We start from the raw sequence: 24778 nt of genomic DNA on the forward strand, positions 1-24778 counted from the left end.
TTTATGTGCTATGTAGTTCATACATGGCATTCCTTGCCTTAGTTTTGTTTATCCTGTCAGTTAACCAGAACTACAATACATTTACTTCCTCTTTTGGGGGTGGAGCTACGTCTTTAGCGAGCTGTCCGATTGGTCCGATTTGAACAGAGAACCGCGACGGCAGGAAAGAAGCAAGCATGTTAGCAATGTAAACGGGATAAACAAAAGAAAATAATAACAAGTAAGTGAAATTAGCGAGAATGAAAACACATTGGTAATACTTTTATATTCTTACATGTCATTCAAAATTGGTTCTAAGTTAGGATAACATCTTAGTTAAGAGCTCATTTTAACACGTCCAATGGCCGATACGTCATTATTGTTTTAATTTAGCTTGTACTAGCCACTTAATTAATATAATCATTATCATATAATAACAACATGTTTAGCTAAACGTCAAACATTTGGATAGGCTTTTTCAAGATGATGGAATCGTGTTTAAATCACAAGCCTGAGAATGTTGGATCTATAACGGTTGAAGACCTCCGGAAAGATCTCTTCGCCGAGTTCTCCAAATTATCAAGGGTATTTATTATTACCAGACATAACTCACGTTTAAAGCCTTCGAATCAGATTTTAAGGCTGTAACTATTCTTTAATTTTGCTTGTTTCTATTTCCATAGGACTCAGTATTGCTGGAAAAAGAGAAATTGCAGGTCTATCTCCGTGTACGCCCATTCACTTCTTCAGAGAGAGCAGAAGGAGAATCACAGGTGCCTGAACATTTTTGACAAATATTTGACTATTTTATAATATTTCTGAGAAATTCTGTCACCACAACCCACATGTTGTTCCAATACCCATATAACCATCTTCCCAAAAAAAATTTAAGGTTTAATTAAAGCCTCAGTTAGGCTACTGTTCAATTTTATTGTAGGCTATGTATGGGTTTGGAACAACATGAGGATGAGTAGGCCTAAATGGTGACAGAATTTTCATTATTTCATGAACTATCGTTTAATATAATTTGTTACAATTGTAATTTCTACAAATAGGAGTGCATTTCAATTGAGCCTCCAGACACTGTGATTCTGAAAGCACCTAGAGCATCTCTAACAGCCAGACACAGTGAGAGATTCGGCCCAAATCTGGCACAACGATTTCAGTTCTCTCAGGTATGATCGGCCACAGTCTCCTCTAGCATGATCATTTATTGTGAACAGGCTTCGAAAAATGATGTGTTTTCTGATGTAACAATGTTTAATTCATATTTTAGGTGTATGGTCCAGAAACAACTCAAAGACAGATATTTGATGGAACAACTAAAAACCTTGTGAAAGAAGTCTTGGAGGGAGGGAATTCCTTGATCTTTACATATGGAGTTACCAATGCTGGGAAGACATTCACTTTTCTTGGTAAGGGTTTTGTATGAGATGTTTTTTTTATATGTTTAGCTGTCTATTAATACATTTGAATGTCTATTTATGCTACTTGTATGTTATAGGCCCTGAATCAGATGGCGGAATTCTGCCCAGGTCATTGAATGTTATCTTTAACAGCATAGAAGGTAGAATTTATTCTCAAAATAACATCAAACCTCTCAGATGTGTCGACTTTACAAGGCTCACTAAAGAGCAGCAGGATGAGGATGCTACAAATAAGAGAAACCTTCTTCGTCGATTTAAAGAAGTAATTTTTTTATATGAGTAAATTTTTTAACATACCATTTTTTAGTACAGAGAAGTACATTACTAATACTCGCATCATGGCTGTTTCTTGATGTTTATCAGAATGACTCCCAGAAAACTCTGTCCAGCATGTCCAGCTCTAGTTCATCTTTTGAAAGTAAGCATTATTAATTGTTTAATGACTTTCTCTCTGCCTTTGAAACAGTTTTTTAGCATTTTTATCAGTAAATGTGAGCTTGCACTTTACATTGATTTCTTCTTCCAGGCTCCACTTCTAGTGAGACAAATGGGGACAGTATCTGTTTGGATGGGACCTCTCATGTTAAATTCTCAGTGTGGGTCTCCTTTTGTGAAATCTACAATGAAAGCATCCATGATCTGCTTGATCTTGTTTCAAACGGCTCTCACCGAAGGAGCGTTTTGCGACTAGCCCAAGATGTTAAAGGCAACGCTTTTGTAAAAGGTAACCGAATAATTTAGAAGACTAAAAGTTCACTTGTTGTCTGTGTTGCAAATGTAATAGTGAATCATTGAAATATTAATTAAATAAATATTTACATTTCAGTATTTTTTCAATAATTAAATATAGGTTATTTACCAGGGCCCGTATTCATAAAGATTCTAAGAATCCTCTCAAACTCTTAATTTAGCTTAAAAACTTTTACGTAGGAGTCTTAGCTTAAAAGCGATTCGGGACCGATCTGAGAGCAACTCTGAGTAAGGAAAAGACAAAAACTTTCATCTTAGTAAGGAGGCGGGGTTGACCCCGTTGCTATGTATGACACAATCTTTTGACGACTGTGATTGGTTGGTTGTCCAAGAAGGGAAAAAAAGTGATTTTAAGTAGTGATTACATTTGACCGTTCTCTCTCTCTCTCTCTCTCTCTCTCTCTCTCTCTCTCTCTCTCTCTCTCTCTCTCTCTCACACACACACACACACACACACACACACACACACACACACATATTATATATGTGTATATAAATCCTTTTTATTTTTATTTACCATGCTGTTAATTTCCTATAAGGTATTTGCTTGGCTTAGAATGAAATAAAAATTGTTCCACTCTTTCCAATTACACTGATTGCTGGCATGTCTATTTAAGTGGCTATTTAAGTTGGAATGTTGGTTTTAATGTATCAAACATGGAATTTTCCCAGTTGCCAAATATCGTAATGTAGTGATTACTTTCATTTCTGGCGCTATGGCATTTCTGTGCTGTGTCGGAGATGTTAGCGTGTCTCTATTAAGATCAGTCACAAACATGATCCCTGCACGATCGAATCTATAGCGTCTTATTAACTCCTGTTATTCATTGTCTGCAACACATTTCTTCTCCCTCTTCGTCTTTCTGCCATTTTCTCCTCTGCTAAAGAAACTCTTAAGCCTCTTAAAAGTCCTCGTCTGTGCTCCTAACAATTTTGACCTTAAGACCTCTTTTAAGGGTTAAGATGCTTTCTGAATTACTTTTTTCTTGACTAGGATTTTTTCTTTAATTTTAAGAGTAAACGCCCACATTTCTAAGAATTTTCTTAGAATTTTGTCACTAGGAGCTACTCTTTGCATTAAGATTCTTTATAAATACGGGCCCAGGATATTATCTTTATGGCTGGACATTTTGACATACGTTTTGTCTAAATATTTTTTCCTAGATCTAAAATGGTTTCAAGTTAACAGTGCAGACGAAGCATTAAAAGTTATGAAAATTGGAAGAAAAAATCAAAGTTTCTCATCCACCAAGCTCAACAACATCTCAAGCAGAAGGTATTTCATTTTAAACCACTTTAGCATTCATTTTTAACTCTCATTATCATGTTATTTCTTTTTAAAGTGACCAAAAATTTAAATATACATTTTCTCCATAGCCACAGTATATTTTCCATTCGAATCTTGCGGGTTGAAGATGTGGGTGTTCCCCGAATTCAGGCAATAAGCGAGTAGGTGACCTTAATCACACCACTGTTACTTTAACATAGAATCAGTGATTTATTCATTAATTGATTTGTCTTTAAAGATTGTCATTATGTGATTTGGCTGGATCTGAGCGATGTGCAAAGACTCAGAACCGAGGTGACCGCTTAAAAGAAGCTGGAAACATCAACACTTCCTTGTTAACTCTTGGAAAATGCATCAACGCTCTGAGGCTCAACCAAACGCAATCCAAGTGAGATAATGTCCACTTTCAAAACAATTAATTTGTTTAATGGGCTGCATTAGATGGAAATTTCCTGAACTTATATGTCTTTTTGTGCAGGTTTCATCAGCATGTCCCCTTCAGAGAGAGTAAGCTCACACATTATTTGCAGGGTTTTTTCTGTGGCCGTGGAAAAGTCTGCATGCTCATCAACATAAACCAGAGTGCCTCGATGTATGATGAAACCCTGAATGTCCTCAAGTTCTCAGCGGTGGCTCAGAAGGTCTGCAAGGACCATTATTCTTTTTTACACTGATAGCTTCAGATTATCAGAAGCACTGATTAAAGGCATTTTTTGATTCTTTGTTATTTATTTATTTTGAACGTTGACTTTGTTCCCTTTTAGGTAGTGGTCCTCAACCCTAAACCAGCTCCTAGCGTTGTGCTCAAGAGATCTGCCAGAGATGTGTCCATGATAATCAATAACGCAGACAAAAAGGATTGGACTAGGAGAAGTTCACTCATGGGCTGGGAGATGAGTCTAGAGGATGTGCAAGAGGATGAAGATGATGAAGATATTGGTGAGGAAGATGTGGAGAGTGGCGATGAGAGCATGGAGGACAACACTGTGCTAGAGACTACGCAAAGTCAAGAGCTGTGTGAGGTATTCAAGGTGTCTTTTTAGTTTTCATCAATGCATGTTTATAGTTTTCAGTGTTATTTTAAACTGTATGAATGACTAATGTGATATATTCGCCTCAGCTTCAGGTGACAATTAAAGAGCTCAAAGAGAAGTTGTCCAAAGAGGAGTCTGAAAAATTAACTATGGAATCTCGTATTCGTGAAGAAGTCACCACAGAGTTTATGGAGCTGTTTTCTAATATGGAAAAAGACTACAAGTAAGTCAAACACTGTTTTACAGATCATAGTGGTGAACTGATGATGTATTTTCACAGATGTAGCATTCAGATTGAGCCTGCAGAGATTTTTTGACCGTGTTTACGCCTTTCTTTTATTTGCATAATTCTTTTAGTGCACTATATCAATGTAGAGAGCACAGAACTGTCAATGAGTGCAATTCATTTTTAGTGAAATTCTCTTTGATTTTATTTAATATGCACTAATTTATGTTGCTATTTTTCAATGTTTCAGTGAACGTCTCCAAAGAGAGAAAGAAATAGTTGAGGAAAGAGCAGAAAGGAGGATGGAGATACTGAAGAATCTGGTGAACAGAACAGTTGAGGAAATGGACGCTGTTAGCACTGACGAGAATGCAGCAAAGGTGAATGCAGATGGTTGTAATAATATAAAAGAATAAGAACAAGTGCCATCCACTGTTATAAGCCTGTGTGCATTTTCTGCATGATTAATTGTTAAAAGATTGCGGTCTCGATTCAAACACCCACGCGATCTTTCTTCCTAATTGACAACAACGAAAGTACCCGGATTTTGGCGTGTTCGCACCGCAGGAACTAGAAACGATTTTAGTTCTAGGAACTCCTTTTGGAGGAACTAATTTAGCTCCTACTTCAGAGTATGGTCTAAACTAGCACTATAGGAACTACCAGTGACTTTAGTGTACGTTGATTGGCCGAATGCACGCAAATACTAGCACCCACCATTTAAAAAAAAAAGATGTGTAAACACACAGATTAGGCCATCCTTAAAAATATTTTGGTTTGCAGTAACAGCCAAAAAAAAAAGGATCGGTAGGTCGGACAATTTTTTTTTTTTTCAAGATTCAACGTAAAAAAAAGAGTAAAATTTTGGTCATTGTGATTATGTAGGTATGAATTTAAACAAATTTGCATATCGGGACTTCACTGACAGAATTTCGTGCCAAGTTACAGAGGTGTCGAGAGAAAAAAAAAAGAGATTTTGATAAAAAAACAAAAAAACATTTATATTTAGGCCTATATATTAAACAACAATTAGAAAACCTGTATAAACTAAACACCAAAGAATAATATTAACTATTGAGCGGTGGGGACACGTTCATGTGTAAGGGTGGCGCTGCCAATAACGCACCTAAAAGCTGTCACAAAGAACTGGAAAAGTAATGATTATTATTATGTCAAATATATCAAGGAGACATTTCAAATGTTTATTTATAAACAAGTGTTTTCTGCGTCAAAGATGAAGTTGACGACGCTGGCGCGCCAGAGAGAAATACACATTTCATACGGATTAGCCTACATAAGCAGAGAGCAGTCTGTTTTCTTTCGTTTTGAATTGTTTTGTTTAAAAGTACACATTTCATGCTTTCTATATTTATCTCAGGTCTGTGAGGCAAGTAGCTTATACTAGGGCTGTCCCCGACTATGGATTTTCATAGTCGAATCAGAATCGTCATGTCTTGCCTATAGTCGACTAATAGTCGAATCATGTGTATGGGGGCGGGGCTTTAACGTTTCAAAGCCGCGATGTACAGAAAATCACACAAAGATATAGAAGAAAATGTATAAAAACATTTTTGATCAATAAAACTAAGAAATAACATAAATAAATCAATTTCACATGCAAATCAAATTAAATCGGCTAAATTACCTGAATGAGCAGGCCAGCCTACAGCACAACATCGATGCACCGAAAAAATAAACAATTAATTTACTAAATTAAATTAGAACAGAATATACCTTTCTAATAAATAAAAATACAAAACGAAATAAATCAGAATCAAGTCACAGGATGAGGAGCAAATGTGTGCAAAATGCCTAAAGTGCAGGGGAACATATATTCAAAACACAAGCCACAAATAGTTAAGATTAGATAACCCTGACAGATTAATAAATAAAATTAAAATAAAGAAATTATTAAAATAACGATAGTAGCCAGAATTTTCAACTTTGTCTTTTTAACTGCAGAAACAACAATAAATGCTAAACTGGAGAGGCAGTCTTTTTAGCTAAAAATATTCACAGCATCCAAAAATAAAATTAGAACCGGCTGAAAAGTTTTGAAATCACTTGTACCTGATCGAGAGAACAAATCCTGAACGTCTTTCACTCTGTCTGTCCGTTGGAGTCTTTTCAAATTGTGCGCGCGGATAAAATAGATTCTAACGTGAAACCCAGTCTATGCGTGAAACATGTTAACGTTGGCCGGCAGAAGTGCGATCATGGTTTTCCTGATGCTAAATCCAGCCTTGGAGAATATCCTTTCTAATCGTGTACATCCACACTTTAGATTTTATTATCCCAGACATTGTTAAAGATTTAAATCCTTGCCGCGAAGACGCTCCTCTGTCGGTCACGGATTGAAAGTGAAACTTAAATCTGTCACGGGGTGTTTGGATTTATTCACGCACGTTAAAAAAATATTTATTAAAAGATTCTTTCTTTGCACATTTTTATATAGGCCTACAGCATTATCATAATAGGCTGAATATTAACGTATTTACATAAAAGCTAGTTCTATGTGAAATCAGACATTGAGCGCCCTCATATAGCCAAAGTGGCATGATCCTCGTTTCATAACACCTCTGCGAAGATTCGACCGTGAGATCGGTAGTCGAATCAGGCTCCTCCTATCGAAGCATCGAATCTTCGACTATTCGGGGTCACCCCTAGCTTATACGCTGAGTTTCAGTTCATTTAAGAGACGATCTCCAGTTCACGTGCCGGTGACTCCGTGTCCTGATTGCCTGCTTTATTTTCTTCTTATTTATTAAATCCAGGAAATTGGTTGATGAAACATTTGATTAAAATTAAGACACAATTAATACAAAACGAAATTCACTTTAAAAAAAAGTCTTTCTACAAAAACAAACTTAATGAAGTGGTCAAAATCATGTCTGCCCACTCCATTTGTCTCCCGATATTTTCGGGATCATCTTATTCATGCTTTTCACTTTTCATATAGTCCTAATCAACATAAAAAAAAAAAAAAAAAAATATATATATATACAGTGCCCTCCACAATTATTGAACCCCCTGGTAAATATGATCAAAATTGGCTGTAAAAAATAAATCTGCATCGATTATCCTTGTGATCTTTCATTCAAAAAATGTGCAAAATTCTAACCTTTCATTGAAGTAAAAGAATTGAAAGTGGGGGGAAATCACATTATGAAATAAATGTTTTTCTCCAAAACATGTTGGCCACAATTATTGAAACCCCTAAAATTTTTTACGAGTAAAATATCTCTGAAGTATATTCCCATTAATATTTACCTTTTTTAGTACACCAGGGTGACTAGGAACATGAAACTGTCCAGCTATGACTTCGTGTTTCACAGGAGTTTAAATATGAGGAAACACAAAGGCCAAATCCCCTTAATCATCCATCACAATGAGTAAAACCACAGAATACAGTTCTGATGCGTAGCAAAAGATTGTTGAGCATCACAAACTAGAAAGTGGCTGTAAGACAATAGCTAAAGAATTGAAAATCCCCATTTTGACCATCAGGGCAATAATTAAGAAGTTATAACCAACTAAAGATGTTATGAATCTGCCAGGAAAAGGACGTGTGTCTATACTGTCTTAATGCACGGCGAGTATGAAAGTTTGAGTGGCCAAAGACTCTCCAAGGATCACAGATGGAGAATTGCAGAGATTAGTTGAGTCTTAGGGTCAGAAAGCCTAAAAAAAAAATTATCAAACAACCCCTACATCCCCACATGTTGTTTGGGAGGGTTTAAAAAAAAAACCTCCTCGCTCATCCAAAAACAAATTCCAGCAAATTTAATTGTCAGACACGACTGGATCTTCAAACAACACAGGATTCTGTGGTCAGATGAGACTAAAACAGAGCTTTTTGGCAGCAAACACACTAGATGGGTTTGGTGAACACAAGGATAAAAAGTACCCCATGTGTACAATTTAATATACCATTGGATCTTTAATGTTGTGGGCATATTTTTCTGCTGGAGGTCCTGGACTTCTTGTTCAGATACATGGCATTGTGGATTCTATCAAATATCAACAGATAAAAAATCAAAACCTGACGCCTTCTGCTAGAAATCTTATAATGGGCCGTGGTTGGATCTTCCATCAGGACAACGATCCAAAACAAACATCAAAATCAAAACAAAAATTTGTTGTGGAGCACAAAATGAAGCTTCTGCCATGACCGTCTCAGTCCCCTGACCTGATGAGTGGAGTGAACTGAAGAGAAGAAGCACCAACATGGATCTGGGAATCTGAAGGATCTGGAGAGATTCTGTGTGGAGGAATGGTCTCTGATCTCTTGTCAGTTATTCTCCAAACTCATCAGGCATTATAGGAGAAGACTCAGAGCTGTTATCTTGGCAAAAGGAGATTGCAAAAAGTATTTAATAAAAGGGTTTCAATAATTGTGGCCAACGTGTTTTGGAGAAAAACATTTATTTCATAATGTGATTTTCCCCCCACTTTCAATTCTTTTACTTCAATGAAAGGTTAGAATTTTGCACATTTTTTGAATGAAAGATCACAAGGATAATCGATGCAGATTTATTTTTTACAGCCCATTTTGATCATATTTACCAGGGGGTTCAATAATTGTGGAGGGCACTGTATATATATATATAATTTTGTTTAAACCTGAATATGAAACTAAATCGTTTTTTAATGACTGGGCTGCAACGCATAGGCCTATTAGCCTACAGGCTACAGATACATTTAATGTCGGAGCGTCTTACCGGTGAGCATGTGGGGGGAGAGATACGATTTTCGATCAATCATCGAATATTATTTTGCTTGATATTCCAATCCTTAATATTTGGTGTTTTAAATGCCTGTTTGAGATCTCTGTGAAAGTTTTAAAGTAGTCTTGTGCCGCTTTCAGAGCGGTCACGTCATTGTTTGTTCCTCATAAATGCGGACAGACACGAAAAATAAAATAAAATGAATATATTATGTTCTGTGGAGAGCCAACCCTTCTTCATCCGGTGGGTATATTTCTTTTGGTTTGCCAGTGTAATTCATAGAATTACTAAAACATATTTTACCACCTAAAAGTTAAAGATTTTTTGTGTCAAGTCCGGACCGTGATGCAAGTGTATTTCCCTCATATTAAATATAAAACGCATGTGTATAGGCTACTGATATTTTTCTAACGTCTGGACTCCTTTATTAAGGGAGTATGGATGTATAAACAACAGACGTTTCAATATATTAGTATTAAACGCATTTTCTGATGAACGCATTTTTCTCCCTGAGTGTCGCGATTTCGGTTTCATTTCGCATATAGGCCTAGCCTACAGCCCTTATAATCATAGATGACGCCACGGGTTTTTATTTAAAAGAAAGAGCGTAGCCTAACGTTTGTATGTAGGAGTATGGGCAATTTATATTGACAATACTTACTAAAATATAATTAATATCATTTTATTGCATTTGTATTAGTAGTTTGAAGAGTAAAAAAAAAAAAAAGCGGTAGGTCTTAACGCAAGTTTACAACCGGCAAGTCGGTCGGACTAAAAGGGGAAAAAAATCATTATTTGGGTCGGTCCTAAATTGACAGGGTCGGTCGGGTTACGACAAACAAGATTATTTTTAGGATGGCCTTATAGCCTATATATTGACTCCACAAACATGGAAAATAGATGGGCCTTTTAACCTTTACGCTAAGTAGAAAATCCAACGCAACTTTTAGGGGACCAAGCCAAACATGATTATGTATTTCTGCTCAGCTAGCAACACTGGACATCAACCACATGGCATACACTAATATCTTTTCATATACTGTCTACTTTCTATGTATAACAGTTCCAGAGCTGCCAACTCTCATGCATTCACTGTGAGACTCACGCAATTGACACTTTGCACACGCTCTCACGTCACACATCCATTTTCTCACGCACAGAAAAATCGTGAAGCAAAGAGGACATGGACACCGACAGACTAGACAGAGCAGGTTACTTAGGCCTACTTGTGATGTAAAAAAATCTCAGCTCTCAGATTCTGTCCATTTTATTACGAAATTCAAATAAATACCATTTTGGCGCTTGTAAATGTGACGTGACAGATCCCTAGCGGCACATGAACCGATCATCTCTACTAGCTGATAGTAAATAAACACGAATGAACAATGTTAAAACTTAGCTAAAAATGTTGAAAAATACAGTACAACTTACCGAAATGTCTTCCTCATACATAATATCGATCAATCAGTGTTTTTCAATTGCGGAAAGGGGTCAATGAAACAGCTGGAGAACAATTATGTCACATTTACCTCAGGAAAGCCATTTAATTAACATAATTTAGGCTATAGCACATTAGCTGGCTAGAAAAAAAGAGCTATAGAGAGTACTTAGCCGCTAGGGATCTGTCACGTCACATTTACAAGCGCCAAAATGGTATTTATTTGAATTTCGTAATAAAATTGACAGAATCTGAGAGCTGAGATTTTTTTTTTTTTTTGTGGGTATAATAGCTAATAGTAGGATTTAGATCTAGACACATTTTATAGGATAAGACAAATGAAAAGTGGGGAATTCTATGATACCTGTATCAAGGCACACATTTCAACACAATATATCTGTTTATGAAAGAAAAGACTAAAAACGGATATGCATTTGAAAATATAATGTTTTCCTTCTCAACATTCTAGGAGGCTAAGATTGAGCTTTTGGACAGCCTGATCGAAGTTATGCGAGGTGATCTAGCTAAGATAAAGGGAGATGCAGAAGCAGTACACATGTGCCTGACGAATGTCCCTGAATCACCTGGAACAGTCAGTCGTCTGAGGACACAGCTGGAGGAGATGAAAGAGGAGCATCTCAAAAGCCAACAACTTCTCAGTCTTAAAACTAAAGGTGTATTCATTTGCCTTAAAGGGGAAAACTCAATATTTTATGACATAAGTCTAATTATATTTCTCTTTTTTTAGAATTTGAAGCAATGTGTGTTCAGGCACAAGAATCAAATGATCAGCTTCTCCAAGCAAATAGGGTAATATGAACTAAAGTTTTCTTTTAAATATCTGAGGTTCTTGTAAATTAATGATTTAAATGGCTTCTACTGTGTGTTAATATTTTTGTTTGTCTCTTTTAGAATTATGAAAACCAGAAAGTGAGATGTCAGGAACTCATGTCAATCTGCCAGGAGAAAGATGACATGGTCTCTGTATTACAGACCACTTTGGACCAAAATGTGGAGGCAGCTACTAAAGATGTAAATATATTTTACACTTCCTTTATTTTTAACCCTTGCTGGAATATATATATATATATATATATATATATATATATATATATATATATATATTAATCTTACTGACCCATAACCTTTCTAAGTTTTATAGACATGGTCACTGTAAACTATCAGTGTATTTAAAATGGTTGTTTGAAAATTCTAAAATTCTTCCGTTGTGTTCCAAGGAAAAGTAATAGCTTTCCTTTAACTTTTATCAGGTCATATATATATATATAAAATACATTAAGTTATACATTTGAACTGTATTATGACCCATGATTTTTCTTTTGTTTTCACATGTACAGAGGGCCTTAATTAACAGCATCAAAGAAGAAATCCTACATTTTAGAAACAATTGCAAGTGTTTGCTGAATGAAGACTCTGACCCGAGAGGGGAGGAAATGACAAGTCAAGAAACTCAACATCTGCAAGAACTGAAAATGAAAGATGACTGGCTGAATGAACTTAAACTTGAGAACTGTTCACTTGAAAAAACAGTGTGTGATCTCACTGATAGACTGGCAGAGCTGACTCATGCACATGAAGCCACTGTGGCGATGGAGAGAGCAGAGGTCAGCAAAGTCACAAATGAGAACAAGGCTCTTGCCAATGAGTTACATGTACTTCAGCAGTCAGCCAATGAGATGAGCTCAAAGCTCAAAACTCTCCAGATGGAATTGAGCGCTCAGACAAATATGGCCAGTGACCTTTCAGAAAAACTTGACGCAGCCAGAGCTCTGATTAAGGAACATCAAGCAGAGTCTTGCAGTCAGTCCAAAACCATTGAATCCTTAATGACGGAGGCAGGTAATTTGCGTCAGGAACTCAGTGCCCGCCAGCTCTCACATGACAAAAAAGAAGATGAATGCATGAGGATGGTGGAATTATCTCAGGAGAACAGCAGACAGATCAATGATCTGGAGCAGGAGGTCAGTCAGACTAAAGTGAACGTGTGCCAGCTGGAAGAGCTCTGCAATCAGCTTAAATATGAACGAGATGCCCAGGCACAGGAACATCAGAGCCTACTGAGCCGATATGAAGCTCAAAAGTTGGTTATGGCCCAAATAAGAAGCAACTCTGAGCTGCTGAAAGAGCTGACCGCTCTGAAACATCAGCAGGGGAGGATGGAAGACCAAGAGCAAGACTTCAGAGATGATTGCTGGAAAACTCTGCAGGACAAACTCATGCAAATGCTGAGCAAACTGAACCAACATGAGGATGTTCTGAACATAGTGAGAGCAATTGTAGAGAATGAGATAACTAAGGCAAGAGATGAGGCCAAGAGGAGATTAGCTGCGATGGAGAAAGATCTGTTTAATAAAGATGCAGAACTAGAGACTAAAGCTAAAGATCTTTTGAAGTAAGTCTTATCCAAACATTCTGATAACAAAAAAATAGGTCCTCAATTCTGTTGAGTGTCTTGTTTCATATGCACTAGATCTTGCATGACTACTCTTTCTTTTCAACTATTTATTTCTAGTTGCTAAAGCATGGAAATGAGAAAAAATGGTTTAATGAACAACAACTGATCTGAATGACCTTTTGGTCTTTTCGCAGGTCGAGAGAACTTGTGACCGATGGACTTAATAAAATCAAGACCATGAGTTGCAATTTGCAGCAGGTGGAGAGGGAGCGATCTGATGTCAGTGATCAGTTATGTAAGGCTAACTTGCAGAAAGAACAGTTAGAGAAACAGGTTTGTAAAACACTTTTGTCCATTGTTAGTGTTCCTTTTGTCCATTGCTAGTGTGCCTAATGTGATTTTAAATTAGTTTTTTTAAACAGTGCTTTTTTTATTCCCACAGATTTTAATCTTGAGTGAAGAAAACAAAATGTTTCTGCAGAAACTATGTGAAGCGGAGGAGATGAGGGATCAGGCTGGACACAGTTTGAGCTGCACAGAGCAAACTATTGATCCACTGCAGACTGTGAGTGCTGCCCTTTCCCTCAGCTTTGTTCAGTTTGTGATGCTATCAGGTCTTAGATGCTGGATTATTCCACTTCCTTTCACTCACAGGTGCAGTCAAACCATGCAATAGAAGAAGAAAACATACAGCCTTTCAAAACAACCTGCCATGGTAACCTATGTGTCCTTTCATTTATACCATTTTTTCCACAATACTATTTGGTGTTACAAAATTGGCTTACGTTTTGTCCTTAATAAGATTGATTTTACTTCCAGATCTTTTGGCTGAGCAGAAGCTGATTGAGGAGACATGTGTTAACTCAAATAAAGAGTGCACACAGACAGATGAGGAGGAATTGCTGGAGGCCAGGCTGAATGAGATTGAATCCATAACTGAAGGTGACTGAGTCTGTTCTAATTGTAATTCCTATAAATCTCTTCTAGTCAACACACTGTGAGAAGTCAGTAAGATTCAGTGTAGGTATTTTAAAATTAAATCGAAAAAAACGAATAAAAAAAAATAGCAGTCTTTCTTCAGTATTTGCAGAATTCATTTATAATTATAATAATCAAATCTGTTAATATTAATCAGCAATATTGACTTTTTAATTTTCAGTATTGGCAGTATTCATATATAGTTATAATAATCAAACATATTTATATTAATTAATCAGAAATATTTACTTTTTAATTTTCTATTTTCTCATCATAGAATCCTTAAAATAATTGTGTCAAATAAATCTTAAGCAGTACAACTTGATAATGAAAAGAATAATAGTAAGAAATGTTTCTTTAGCTCTAAATCAGCATATTAGAATGATTTTCTGAAGCATAATGTGACTTTGAAGACTGGATTGTAATTGGTATTGAGAATTGTAAAAATTCCCTGGTATTGGTATCTTGTACTGAAAGTCTGGTTTGGTAACACTACTACGTCTCACCTGTAACTGTGATGCAGTCTGAATCATAATCACACTGTGTTCGTTCGTTGGCCAGAAGAGAACTGGCCCCCCAACTGAGCCTTTTTTCTCCCAAGGTTTTTTTCTTTTCTTTATTCTGTCACCTGATCAGAGTATGTGAGCGGAGTTGAGTGGCAGCAATTTTCCCTCCGTGCTCAAAGCATTTAATAATCACTCCACTCGGGGTTCACCATTTACCGCTCCCCGCTCCACTCCTCACTCACTGATATCAGAAACACTGCTCTGTCTTCGCTCCCTGAGGAAATTGCGGCTAAAGTATTTAAGTATGCTTTGAAATCTCGCAAAAGTTCTGTTCATAATATATAGGCCTATTGAATGAGAAAATAATAATAAACAATACTAGAATAATAGTTTCAACGTGGTTTATTGGAACACTATTGTGCAAACATTTTTCCTACGACATGCCAAGCTTATTAAATAGTTATCAGCATCAAAAAACATAATTTGCTAATTTAGTTTGGAAAGATGAAAATAACAGTATGTTGTCGTCAGTTATTTTATCTACGGGTCGCTACATTTCTTATAGATTTCTGCTCATTTCTAAATCAGATACAGATAAAGTAACACTAAGATTACATTTGTTTGAATGCATTAGTGAGAGAGCGATTGTGTGTCTGAATAAGTGCTACCTTTTTAAAATGTGCTTTCACCCGATCATATTCAGTAGCCCATTTAGAAGGGACAAACAAATTCCTTGAACTACAACCTCCCTCTCATGTCCATCATAACCTCCACATTCTTTCTAATTTGAGTGATCCATCTGTATCATGCAAGGTAAATGTGTTTAACGTGTGAATTCTTGCAAAAATGCAGTTAAATTATGGGCCTTTGGCATGAATTGTACTCGGGATGGAACGGTACTGGAGCGCTCGGAGTGAGTGAAAACCACGACGTTCCGACTTTTAAAAAATCCGCTCACTTACTCTGCACCTGATGGAGTCTGGGTTCCTTGCCACTGTCACTTCTGGCTTGCTTAGTTGGAAATATTCTTAATATTCAACAATATTATTGATTTGACTGCACTGACACTATAGGATGAGAACTGAACTGAGCTAGACAATGACATCACTGCTTTATAGATACAATTAACTAATTAAATAATTGATGATCTTTACAACAGAACTGAATCAACACTGAACTGACTTAAGCTGAACAAAGACACTATTTTATTTTCAAGCTGCTGTACAGACGAAAAGAGCTATATAAAAAAAAAAAGGTTAACAAAAATGAAACAACACCACAAACATCTCTTTGTTCTTCTCAGATCGTGCTAAACTGCAGGAAATGTATCAGAAACCAAGTGTTGGTCTCTCTGATAAACCCCAGCAAGAGGAACGGAGAGCCTGCAGACCTGCAGAAAGCACAAAGGTAAGAACCTGGAAGTCTTTAATCTCTCTGACTTTTCCACAACTGGGTTTTGCCAGCAGTAGAATGATTTCTTTTGATGTTTCAGCAGCTTAATGAGGAGCAGGCTGATGATAAGCAGGGAAAGGGGCAGGATGGAGCAGCCATGGGGGAAAAGGAGAGAGCGGCCCAGGCAACAAGGCAACTAGAAAGCGACCAACAGGACAGGCTGCAGCTGGAGCTGGTAATAGGATCAGCATTTCCATTTCTCTCACTCTGCTTCGTTATTTTCTTTTTCACAGGCTTGAGGGCAGGATTTAGCTCAGAATAGTAATTTATTTACACAGCAGGTTTCTGAGTTAATATCACTTCTGTGATTCGAGTGACCTGCCAACAGGAGGAATGACAAGACTCCAGCAGGACAGTAATGGCACAGCAGAAAAATGGAACGTGCAAAAAAAAAAGAAAAAATCAATTTCTATAACGACTAATTCACTAATCAGTCTTACCTAAGCCCTGTATAAATAAACGGGGGACAGGATCATCTGATGAAATTAAGTTGTTCAAATATTTATTTATTTATTTTTGCATGCTAAAGTGGATTGGAATGCAGAGGTCTTGGGTGTGTTTTTAAAAATGTTAGGCTTGTATCTATATTATACAAGCCCAGTGATGTACATCTCAATGTGTATTGCTGTAAGGGCAGTACTTTAAATAGCATTCTTTTGATGATGCATCTTCTTCAAGGGTGTGTGTGTGTGTGTGTACACAGATCGACTTTTTTTACACAACATTTGCTCAAATTCACCAAATTTTTTTAAAATTGCACTACTCTGATTTTGGAAATGACACTATGAGGAATGACCAAATACTGCCTGCCTCATTGATCATTCTGACCAGTATAACAGCCTACCACTAGTTAAGATGTGGGATTTTTAGAATACTTTTAAAATACTTTATATAGTAATAATAATAATTAATAATTCATTACATTTATATAGCGCTTTTCTCAGCACTCAAAGCGCTTTACATAGAAGGGGGATCTCCTCAACCACCACCAATGTGCAGCATCCACTGGATGATGCGACGGCAGCCATATTGCGCCAGAACGCCCACCACACACCAGCTTACTGGTGGAGAGGAGACAGTGATGAAGCCAATCAGTATGGGGATGATTAGGAGGCCATGATGGACAGAGGCCACTGGGCAAATTTGGCCAGGATGCCGGGGTTACACCCCTACTCTTTCGAAAGACATCCTGGGATTTTTAATGACCACAGAGAGTCAGGGCCTCGGTTTAACGTCTCATCCGAAGGAGTGCTATAGTATAATATTAAAACATATTTTTCTCTTCCTCACTTCCCTGCTACTGATTACAGGACATGTTAAAGCTTCAGCTGGCTGAATTACAAAAGGAAAAGGGGGATTTTGCTGCTACCCAGAAAATTGACAGACCCAAACAGACTTCAAACGTGAAGACAAAGAATGAAGGCGATTTATTAAGTCCAACACAAGAGGTCAGTAGAATGATATTAATGCAAAATGCATGCAGCTGATAAGAATTATTTGCACATGCAAAGATGGGAATAGTTCTGGTCTGTATGAAAATTGGTTACTGTGCATAATATGTGTTGGCATCACTCAAAACAGGTTGCAGTACTAGACTCCTCTGTCCTTTCCACAAAGAGTCTCAGAGAGGAACGCTTCCCCAAACCTGAACTAGAAATCAGCTACACACCTCTTAAACCTGACCGAATGAATGTCAGGAAACCAGGAGAAGAAGAGTCTGTCACAATCAAACTCCGACGTACAGCCAGAAAGAGAAAGAACCCAGACATGCAGGTATACAGATACCATTTTTAAACCCTTTGTTGTGATTTCCTAAACAATCCAGGTTCCGACGGTGGTTCTGATGGAAATGTCAGGGAATTTCAAGACATTTAACAGGAAAAGTCATGGAAATTTCTATAGTATATATATTTTTAGTTATGCTCAGTTCCAAAGTGTACCTTTTGTGAGTGCGATCTCTATAAAATGATTTTCATCACAAAAAATGTCATGAAAAAATCATGGAAATTCACTGATTAGAGCCTTTAACTAGTCCTGCAATAATTTCCTAATTATATATTCATTTATATTTCATAAAGCGTATAATTAGACCTATTAACTGATTAATTTGAGGTAATCATTATAAAAATTTCCATAGTTAACGCATTTAGTAATTCATTGATTCAATCCAACGTTTCACAATAAAAATAATACAAATGAGTTAACTTTTGTTAAAGAGATAGATTTGTATAAATTAGCTGTGAAGAGGGTCTTTGTGTTGGAGCTACTGTTGCAATAAACTCTGAAGGTTCAGATATCACATCCTTTTGTGGATGACACAGATCGGAATTTGTTGCACACGTGTAAACGCAAAAATCCGCACGAGATCAGATTATTCTTTTTTTGCATCCGATCTGAGCCACTTCCAAATGTGGTTTTAAATCAGATATCTGGACATCTGACCTACGTCTATACACGTACATCTGATTCCTCTTTGAATTCCAAACCACCAAAAGGCAAGAGTGACACGTTTTCCCACAAAGAAAGCTTTTTAATGTTGTATTGTGAAGCAGATGTGGCTGTATGCACTTGCTCAGAGCTTTTTTATTGAGGTGTAAACTTATTAAAGGAAAGAAATTGCACGCACACGTAATTCAGGAGTTTTTACATTAAAAAAATTAAATCATACAGTGCTACTTTTTCACTCAGATTTCTAAATCTAACGACCTGTAGATAAAATAAATGAAACTTTTTGCGCTGCAAAACATCCATGACAGCTGTTATCTTGTCCATGCTGGCAAATAATCATGGCCACCCGACATGAGTTATATAAATAATTTTAATTGCACGGCCATTCAAAACCAGAGGGTCTACCATGTGCACAGTAAAGCGATCACCGACAATCATTTTGGGTGGGAATTAATGTAAAAACAGATATCGGATGCCAGTCGTTTCTAAAGTGAATGTAAACAGTTGGTCTAAAAAATTGGATATGGTTAAAAGATCGGATCTGTGCATTAAGACAGTCTATGAATCAAATTAAATTAATCACGTGTGCTAACACATATTAACTTTAACATCTTTACATATAATGCAACACAAAGTCATATAACTTGTATTGTATGCGTTTGTTGTTCTAGAACTCAGTGGAGTCAGAAAATCTGGAAAACCGACGGCTAAAGGTGAAAAACTGGGATAATAACATGCAGTCCGTTGAGGTGATTTTTTTTTTTTTTCTATCTATTAATACGTATACCTGTGCCATCTTACATCTGTCCCTGTGATGTTTATTTGATAATATTTTTTTGCTCCTTAACAGACTCCCACAGTGCAAGGAAAAAAGGTGAGTCAGTTAAAGCAGAAAGACTCTCCTGCCAGCCTGAAATGTAAAAAAGATGGAGCCCTCCAAAAGATTGGTGACTTCATCCAGAGCTCTCCAACCCTCTTTGGAAGCAAAGGTCAGCTCTGGCTCTTAATTTTACACACAGTCAATGGTATTGATTGGAGCTCTCTGCCAAAAGTGTTTCATACTATATCTCAGCATGACCAAACCTTTAACTTCCTCCTCAGCCAAGAAGATCATGAGCATGGTGAATGTTAAGTCTCCTGAACTGTCAAATGCTTCTGAATACAACAAACCCAAGAGATCCAAACGAAAGCTCTTCAAGACTCAGGTTTCCTCCCCGCTGGACATCCCCTCTTATCCTGTAAGTAATATTTCTTTTGCGTAAGTCATGGACAAGTAAATCAAATGCATGTAGTCATGAATGAGAAGCATGCCTTATGTTAGCGGTAATGTCGCAATGTTACAACAAGTCAAGTTTATTTGTATAGCGCTTTTCACAATACAGATTGTATCAAAGCAGCTTCACAGTATTAAATTAAAATAATACAACAAAGTTTGTTTCAAGAGGAATTTATTGATTGATAAAATTAGATTAAATATCCCCAAAATATCCCCAACTGAGCAAGCCAAAGGCAACAGTGGCAAGGAACCGAAAAACTCCATCAAGTGACCTAATGGTGTCCTAAAACTCCATCAGGTGACCTAATGGAGAAAAAAACCTTGGGAGAACCCAGGCTCAGTCGGGGGCCAGTTCTCCTCTGGCATTTATGAGCTAGAGGACGGATTGTAGTTTGATCTGTAGGATTATATGAATGCCTGGCTGAAGAGATGCGACTTTAATCTAGTTTTAAACTGGGAGAGCGAGTCTGAGCAACGAACAGTATCAGGAAGACTATTCCAGAGTTTTGGAGCCAAATGTGAAAATGCTCTCCCTCCTTTGGTGGTTCTGGATATCCTAGGTATGACCAAAAGCCTTGAATTTAGTGATCTTAAAGAGCGCGATGGATTATAGGGTGATAGAAGATCCGTTAAATAGACTGGAGCTAAGCCGTTTAGGGCTTTATAAGTCAGTAGCAATACCTTGTAATTAATACGGAACTTTATTGGTAACCAATGCAGTGATGATAAAATCGGTGTTATATGATCATATTTTCTTGATCTCGTAAGAACTCTAGCGGCGGCATTTTGGACTAACTGTAGCTTGTTTATTGAGGATGCAGGACAACCAGCTAATAAAGCATTACAGTAATCCAGTCTCGAGGTCATGAATGCATGAACTAACTTTTCTGCATCAGAAACTGATAGCATATTACGTAGCTTAGCAATGTTTCTAAGGTGGAAAAAGGCTGTTTTTGTAACATATGAAATATGATTTTCAAAAGACAGGTTGCAATCGAGTATAACACCCAGGTCTTTTACTGTAGAGGATAAAGTAACAGGACATCCTATGATGCTAAAGTTGTATTGTGCGAGGTTTTGTGGGCGGTTTTTTGAACCGATAAGTATTACCTCTGTCTTGTCTGGATTTAATAAAAGAAAATTACGCGTCATCCAATCTTTTATATCTTTAACACACGCTGTCAATTTGCGTTTTCATCCGGCCGTGATGAAATATATATTTGAGTGTCATCAGCATAACAATGGAAACTAATTCCATGTTTCCTTATAATATTTACAAGTGGCATCATATATAATATGGAAAATAACAGAGGGCCTAATACAGATCCCTGCGGCACTCCATAGTTTACTTGAGTTATGATCGATTTTTCTCCCTTTAAATAGACAAAATGGTAGCGGTCAGATAGGTATGATTTGAACCAGCTTAGTGCTTGTCCTTGAACACCAGTATAATTTTGTATTCGATCTAAGAGTAATGTATGATCTATAGTATCTAACGCAGCACTAAGATCAAGTAAAACTAGTATTGAGATACAGCCTTGGTCAGAAGCTAAAAGTAAATCATTTGTGATTTTAACGAGCGCAGTTTCAGTGCTATGATGCGGTCTGAATCCAGACTGAAACTTTTCATAGATATCATTTTGTTGCAAGAAAGAGCCCAGTTGAGCAGACACCACTTTTTCTAATATTTTAGACATAAATGGAAGATTTGAAATGGCCCGTCTATAATTTGCTAGATTATTATGATCTAATTGTGGTTTCTCCACAACAACAACTATGTAACATTTGATTTAAGCCCCCAAGAGACAAAAAAGGTTGATAGTCAATTGTTTTAAAGCTTTCCAGTGTTAATATACTGGGCACTAGATTTATTAAACATTAAAAATGATACGTAAACAATACTTGGTGAAAAGTTTCACACTATATTGAAACATCACCGTGTTAACGTTATACTTTTAAAAAACCTCCATTGTGCCACATTCTATTTTTAATTTCATTAATATTAATATTTATAATTTGAGTTTAACTTTGAGCTTGACTATTTTAAACTTTTGAGTATTTAAAGCAGTAAGTTCTAAGGCTTTGTTGAATGTTCAGTTTGAGTAAAAGAAATCTGATTATTTTATTTAAGATGTGTTTGTTGTGGGATGGAGGTACAGTGTTACATTTATTTGTAAAAACATTAAAACTGCAGAAATGCTGCCAGGTAAATGTGTATTAAATTCATGAAATAATTTAACAGGTCATTGGAAGCAATGAAGATGATAAAGAGAGCGATCATCTCATAATCAAGAGAAAACTCAGAACAAGAACTGCCAAGAGATGACAAACACACAATTTGATGGCCAAGTGTAATTTCAGTTAGTTTGCTTTTTCTTTTTTCTTCAAATTGTCATATTTTGTTTGTTTAATACTTAAATGTTGTTGAACAATTCATATTTGTTTTATTAACACTGGGCATGTTTGTAAATATTTTATGTATGTGTTTCACAATGTTTTAAAAATGTGTTTTCTTTTTTAATTTATCTTTTGATTTCCTGTGGTAATTGGACAAAATATGGACAAAAAAATGCTGTTTATTAAAAAAATGCCTAAAAGCATACATCATTTGGGTTTCAGTTCTTATGCTTAAGAGAGAAATATTAACTGAATATGCTTAAAGCATTACTGTCCCTTTATGTTGGATTTCACATCATGATATCCTTTAGAACAGGGGTGGGGAACCTTTTTCCTATCAAGGGCCATTTACAATTTTTTAACATTCTTTAAGGGCCATTGTAATGAGCAGGGGCGTTTCTAGGTTTTAAAAACACCAGGGGCTGAGCCTGAAACATCAGGGGCTGGGTAACAAGATAACATGATTCGATACAGAGAATAATGTATATTGTAAGCCTATATACAGGGGGTAGACTGGTTAAAAAATTCAGTCCTGGCACTGTAGCCACACCAGCCCATATTACCACACAGACACACACATTCAAATGTGATTTCTCTGACCTACATATGTGCATTTTAAGGTGTTTGAATGCCAACATTTTTTGATAACAATAGCTTTAAAAGCATGTCAGTGGGCAGTAGCATAAATTATTTGTCAAGCAGATAACAGATTCTTAAACATGAGAATGAGGATAAATGTTGAAATTAATGATCCACACTATAAAATGGAAATGCAAAATGTTTCTGCTTATTGTTGACAATACACAATCACATATTCCAAACAGGAATGGCCTTAAATGAAAAATCTTTCAAGGATTATTTTGCATAGATGTAAACTTTTTAGCATTAAAGATTGGTTTCAGCAACTTGTTTCTTTCTTGAGTTAATCAATGTTTTTGGCACTATTAAATCAGTTCAATTAAATTTCAATTGTTCACTCATAAAGACAGTCACTTGTCACCATTACTGGCCTGATGCAAGTTGTGCAAACACAGACAAGCGGAGTGATAGAAACTGTGAAAAGGCTGATGCTGGTGAAATATTCGAACACATTCGAAGACCTTATATAGGCTACATATCAGAGTTAGGAATACATTGTAATAATGTTAATCAAGCAGACTAAATCACACGACTGCGCAGCAATATTTAAGCTCATTATACAAAGGAAATAATACAGATCTAGACAAATTGGGTTGCTTATAGTTAAAAGAATGTCATGAACGATCATTTAGGCTAGATGTAGGCCTATTTTTCAAATTTTTGGTCACAAAATATTTAGTCAGTTTTGATGACTTTGCAATATTGATCAAATGTTAGAACATTAATAATGAAAATTGAGTAGGGCTACGCCAAAATGTGTAACATTTATGTAGCCTACAAAGGAATACAAAAGCCCAGACATAGAGTTTTGACGCAGCTTTAATCTCCCTTTTAGTTATTTCAATACTTAATTGACGACAGAACACGACGTTACATGCTAGTAGTGTATTTTGCGTGATACAGGGCGCGCCGCATTTGCGTGATTGAAGAGTGCGCGCCGCGAACAAACGGCTGGCACAACGTAACGTAAGTAAGTTAGTTTTTCTGAGTTTTACTGACATATAGCCTGACAACATCTGGTCTGACAGAAGACTGTGCGGCGGTGCCGACTGCGTTATTTTTTTTTGAAACCGGTGCGGCGCGCTCGCCCCCGTAGTTCATCCGTGAGAAACCTGAAACCGGTGTTTGAACTTGACCTCAGGTGACTCATTAACACTCGCGCTACTGGCCACGCCCTGCTCTCACGGCTCCTGGGCTCGTGCTGCTTGCCACTTTGCCTATTTTGTGTTTTCTATCACAGGAAAAGTAATTGCTGAGATTTTTGTTTCTGAAGTTTTTTTTTTTTTTTTTTGGGGGAGGAATTGACTCGCGGGCCGCATCAAACTGTTTTGCGGGCCGGTTACGGCCCGGGGGCCGGACGTTCCCCACCCCTGCTTTAGAAAATGCTCAGATGAGGAAAGCAGTACTAAACAAGCAAGGTGAATGGGGATGAAGAGAATGTTCCAGATGAATGTTTGGGGGTCAACTTGTTGTATGATACTCATTTATTTCCACTGTCAGTAAATGGAGGGTGGCTGTCATCAGAGAAGATTAAGTAATACATTTTATCTGCACCTCATGATCTCTGCACTAACAGGTCAAACCTGCTCTAATACACATCTCACTTCTCACACTAATACACAATTTCACAGAGGTAAAATTAATGTGACATTGAAAACAAACGTTTTTGTGGGTGTGTGCTTGCATGTCATCATAGTAGCAAATTTCAATTTGCTTTGTGGCATTGGGTTATAAAAGTGTGCTGTCCTTAATACATGTGATAACATTTTGTATAAAGTCAGCATGAAAAGGAAGTTG

At 36.8% G+C, this 24778-nt stretch overlaps 1 protein-coding gene across 4 annotated transcripts; it reads left to right on the forward strand.

The window, feature by feature from the left end:
- The first annotated feature begins 120 nt into the window (after positions 1-120).
- kif20bb (kinesin family member 20Bb) lies at positions 121-22566 on the forward strand. 4 transcript variants are annotated; one of them, XM_082152658.1, is made up of 31 exons: positions 121-220; positions 452-564; positions 663-752; positions 1035-1154; positions 1256-1394; positions 1484-1668; positions 1770-1824; positions 1933-2130; positions 3321-3432; positions 3534-3605; positions 3683-3832; positions 3923-4085; positions 4209-4475; positions 4565-4701; positions 4955-5084; positions 11339-11543; positions 11618-11679; positions 11782-11901; positions 12228-13282; positions 13480-13618; positions 13728-13850; positions 13940-14000; positions 14105-14227; positions 16073-16176; positions 16262-16396; positions 17532-17669; positions 17803-17994; positions 19341-19418; positions 19520-19658; positions 19771-19907; positions 22188-22522. In XM_082152658.1, the coding sequence occupies exons 2-31, from the start codon at positions 463-465 to the stop codon at positions 22269-22271; spliced, it is 4815 nt and encodes a 1604-aa protein (XP_082008784.1). In that variant the 5' UTR covers positions 121-220; positions 452-462; the 3' UTR covers positions 22272-22522. The 4 variants fall into 4 exon arrangements, with proteins under 4 accessions (XP_082008784.1, XP_082008786.1, XP_082008787.1 ...); XM_082152660.1 differs by having other exon boundaries at positions 16265-16396; XM_082152661.1 differs by having other exon boundaries at positions 4209-4466; positions 22188-22521.
- Positions 22567-24778: the final 2212 nt, after the last annotated feature.

This window comes from Leuciscus leuciscus (genome assembly GCF_965113295.1).
Source record: "Leuciscus leuciscus genome assembly, chromosome: 21".
NCBI classification, from domain to species: Eukaryota; Metazoa; Chordata; class Actinopteri; order Cypriniformes; family Leuciscidae; genus Leuciscus; species Leuciscus leuciscus.

Coding starts and splice junctions, on each gene's coding strand:
- kif20bb (XM_082152658.1), top strand. CDS start 463: ATGATGGAATCGTGTTTAAATCACAAGCCTGAGAATGTTGGATCTATA. Junction 5,085..11,338: donor CTGACGAGAATGCAGCAAAG/GTGAATGCAGAT, acceptor TCAACATTCTAG/GAGGCTAAGATTGAGCTTTT. Junction 14,001..14,104: donor TTTCAAAACAACCTGCCATG/GTAACCTATGTG, acceptor TTTTACTTCCAG/ATCTTTTGGCTGAGCAGAAG.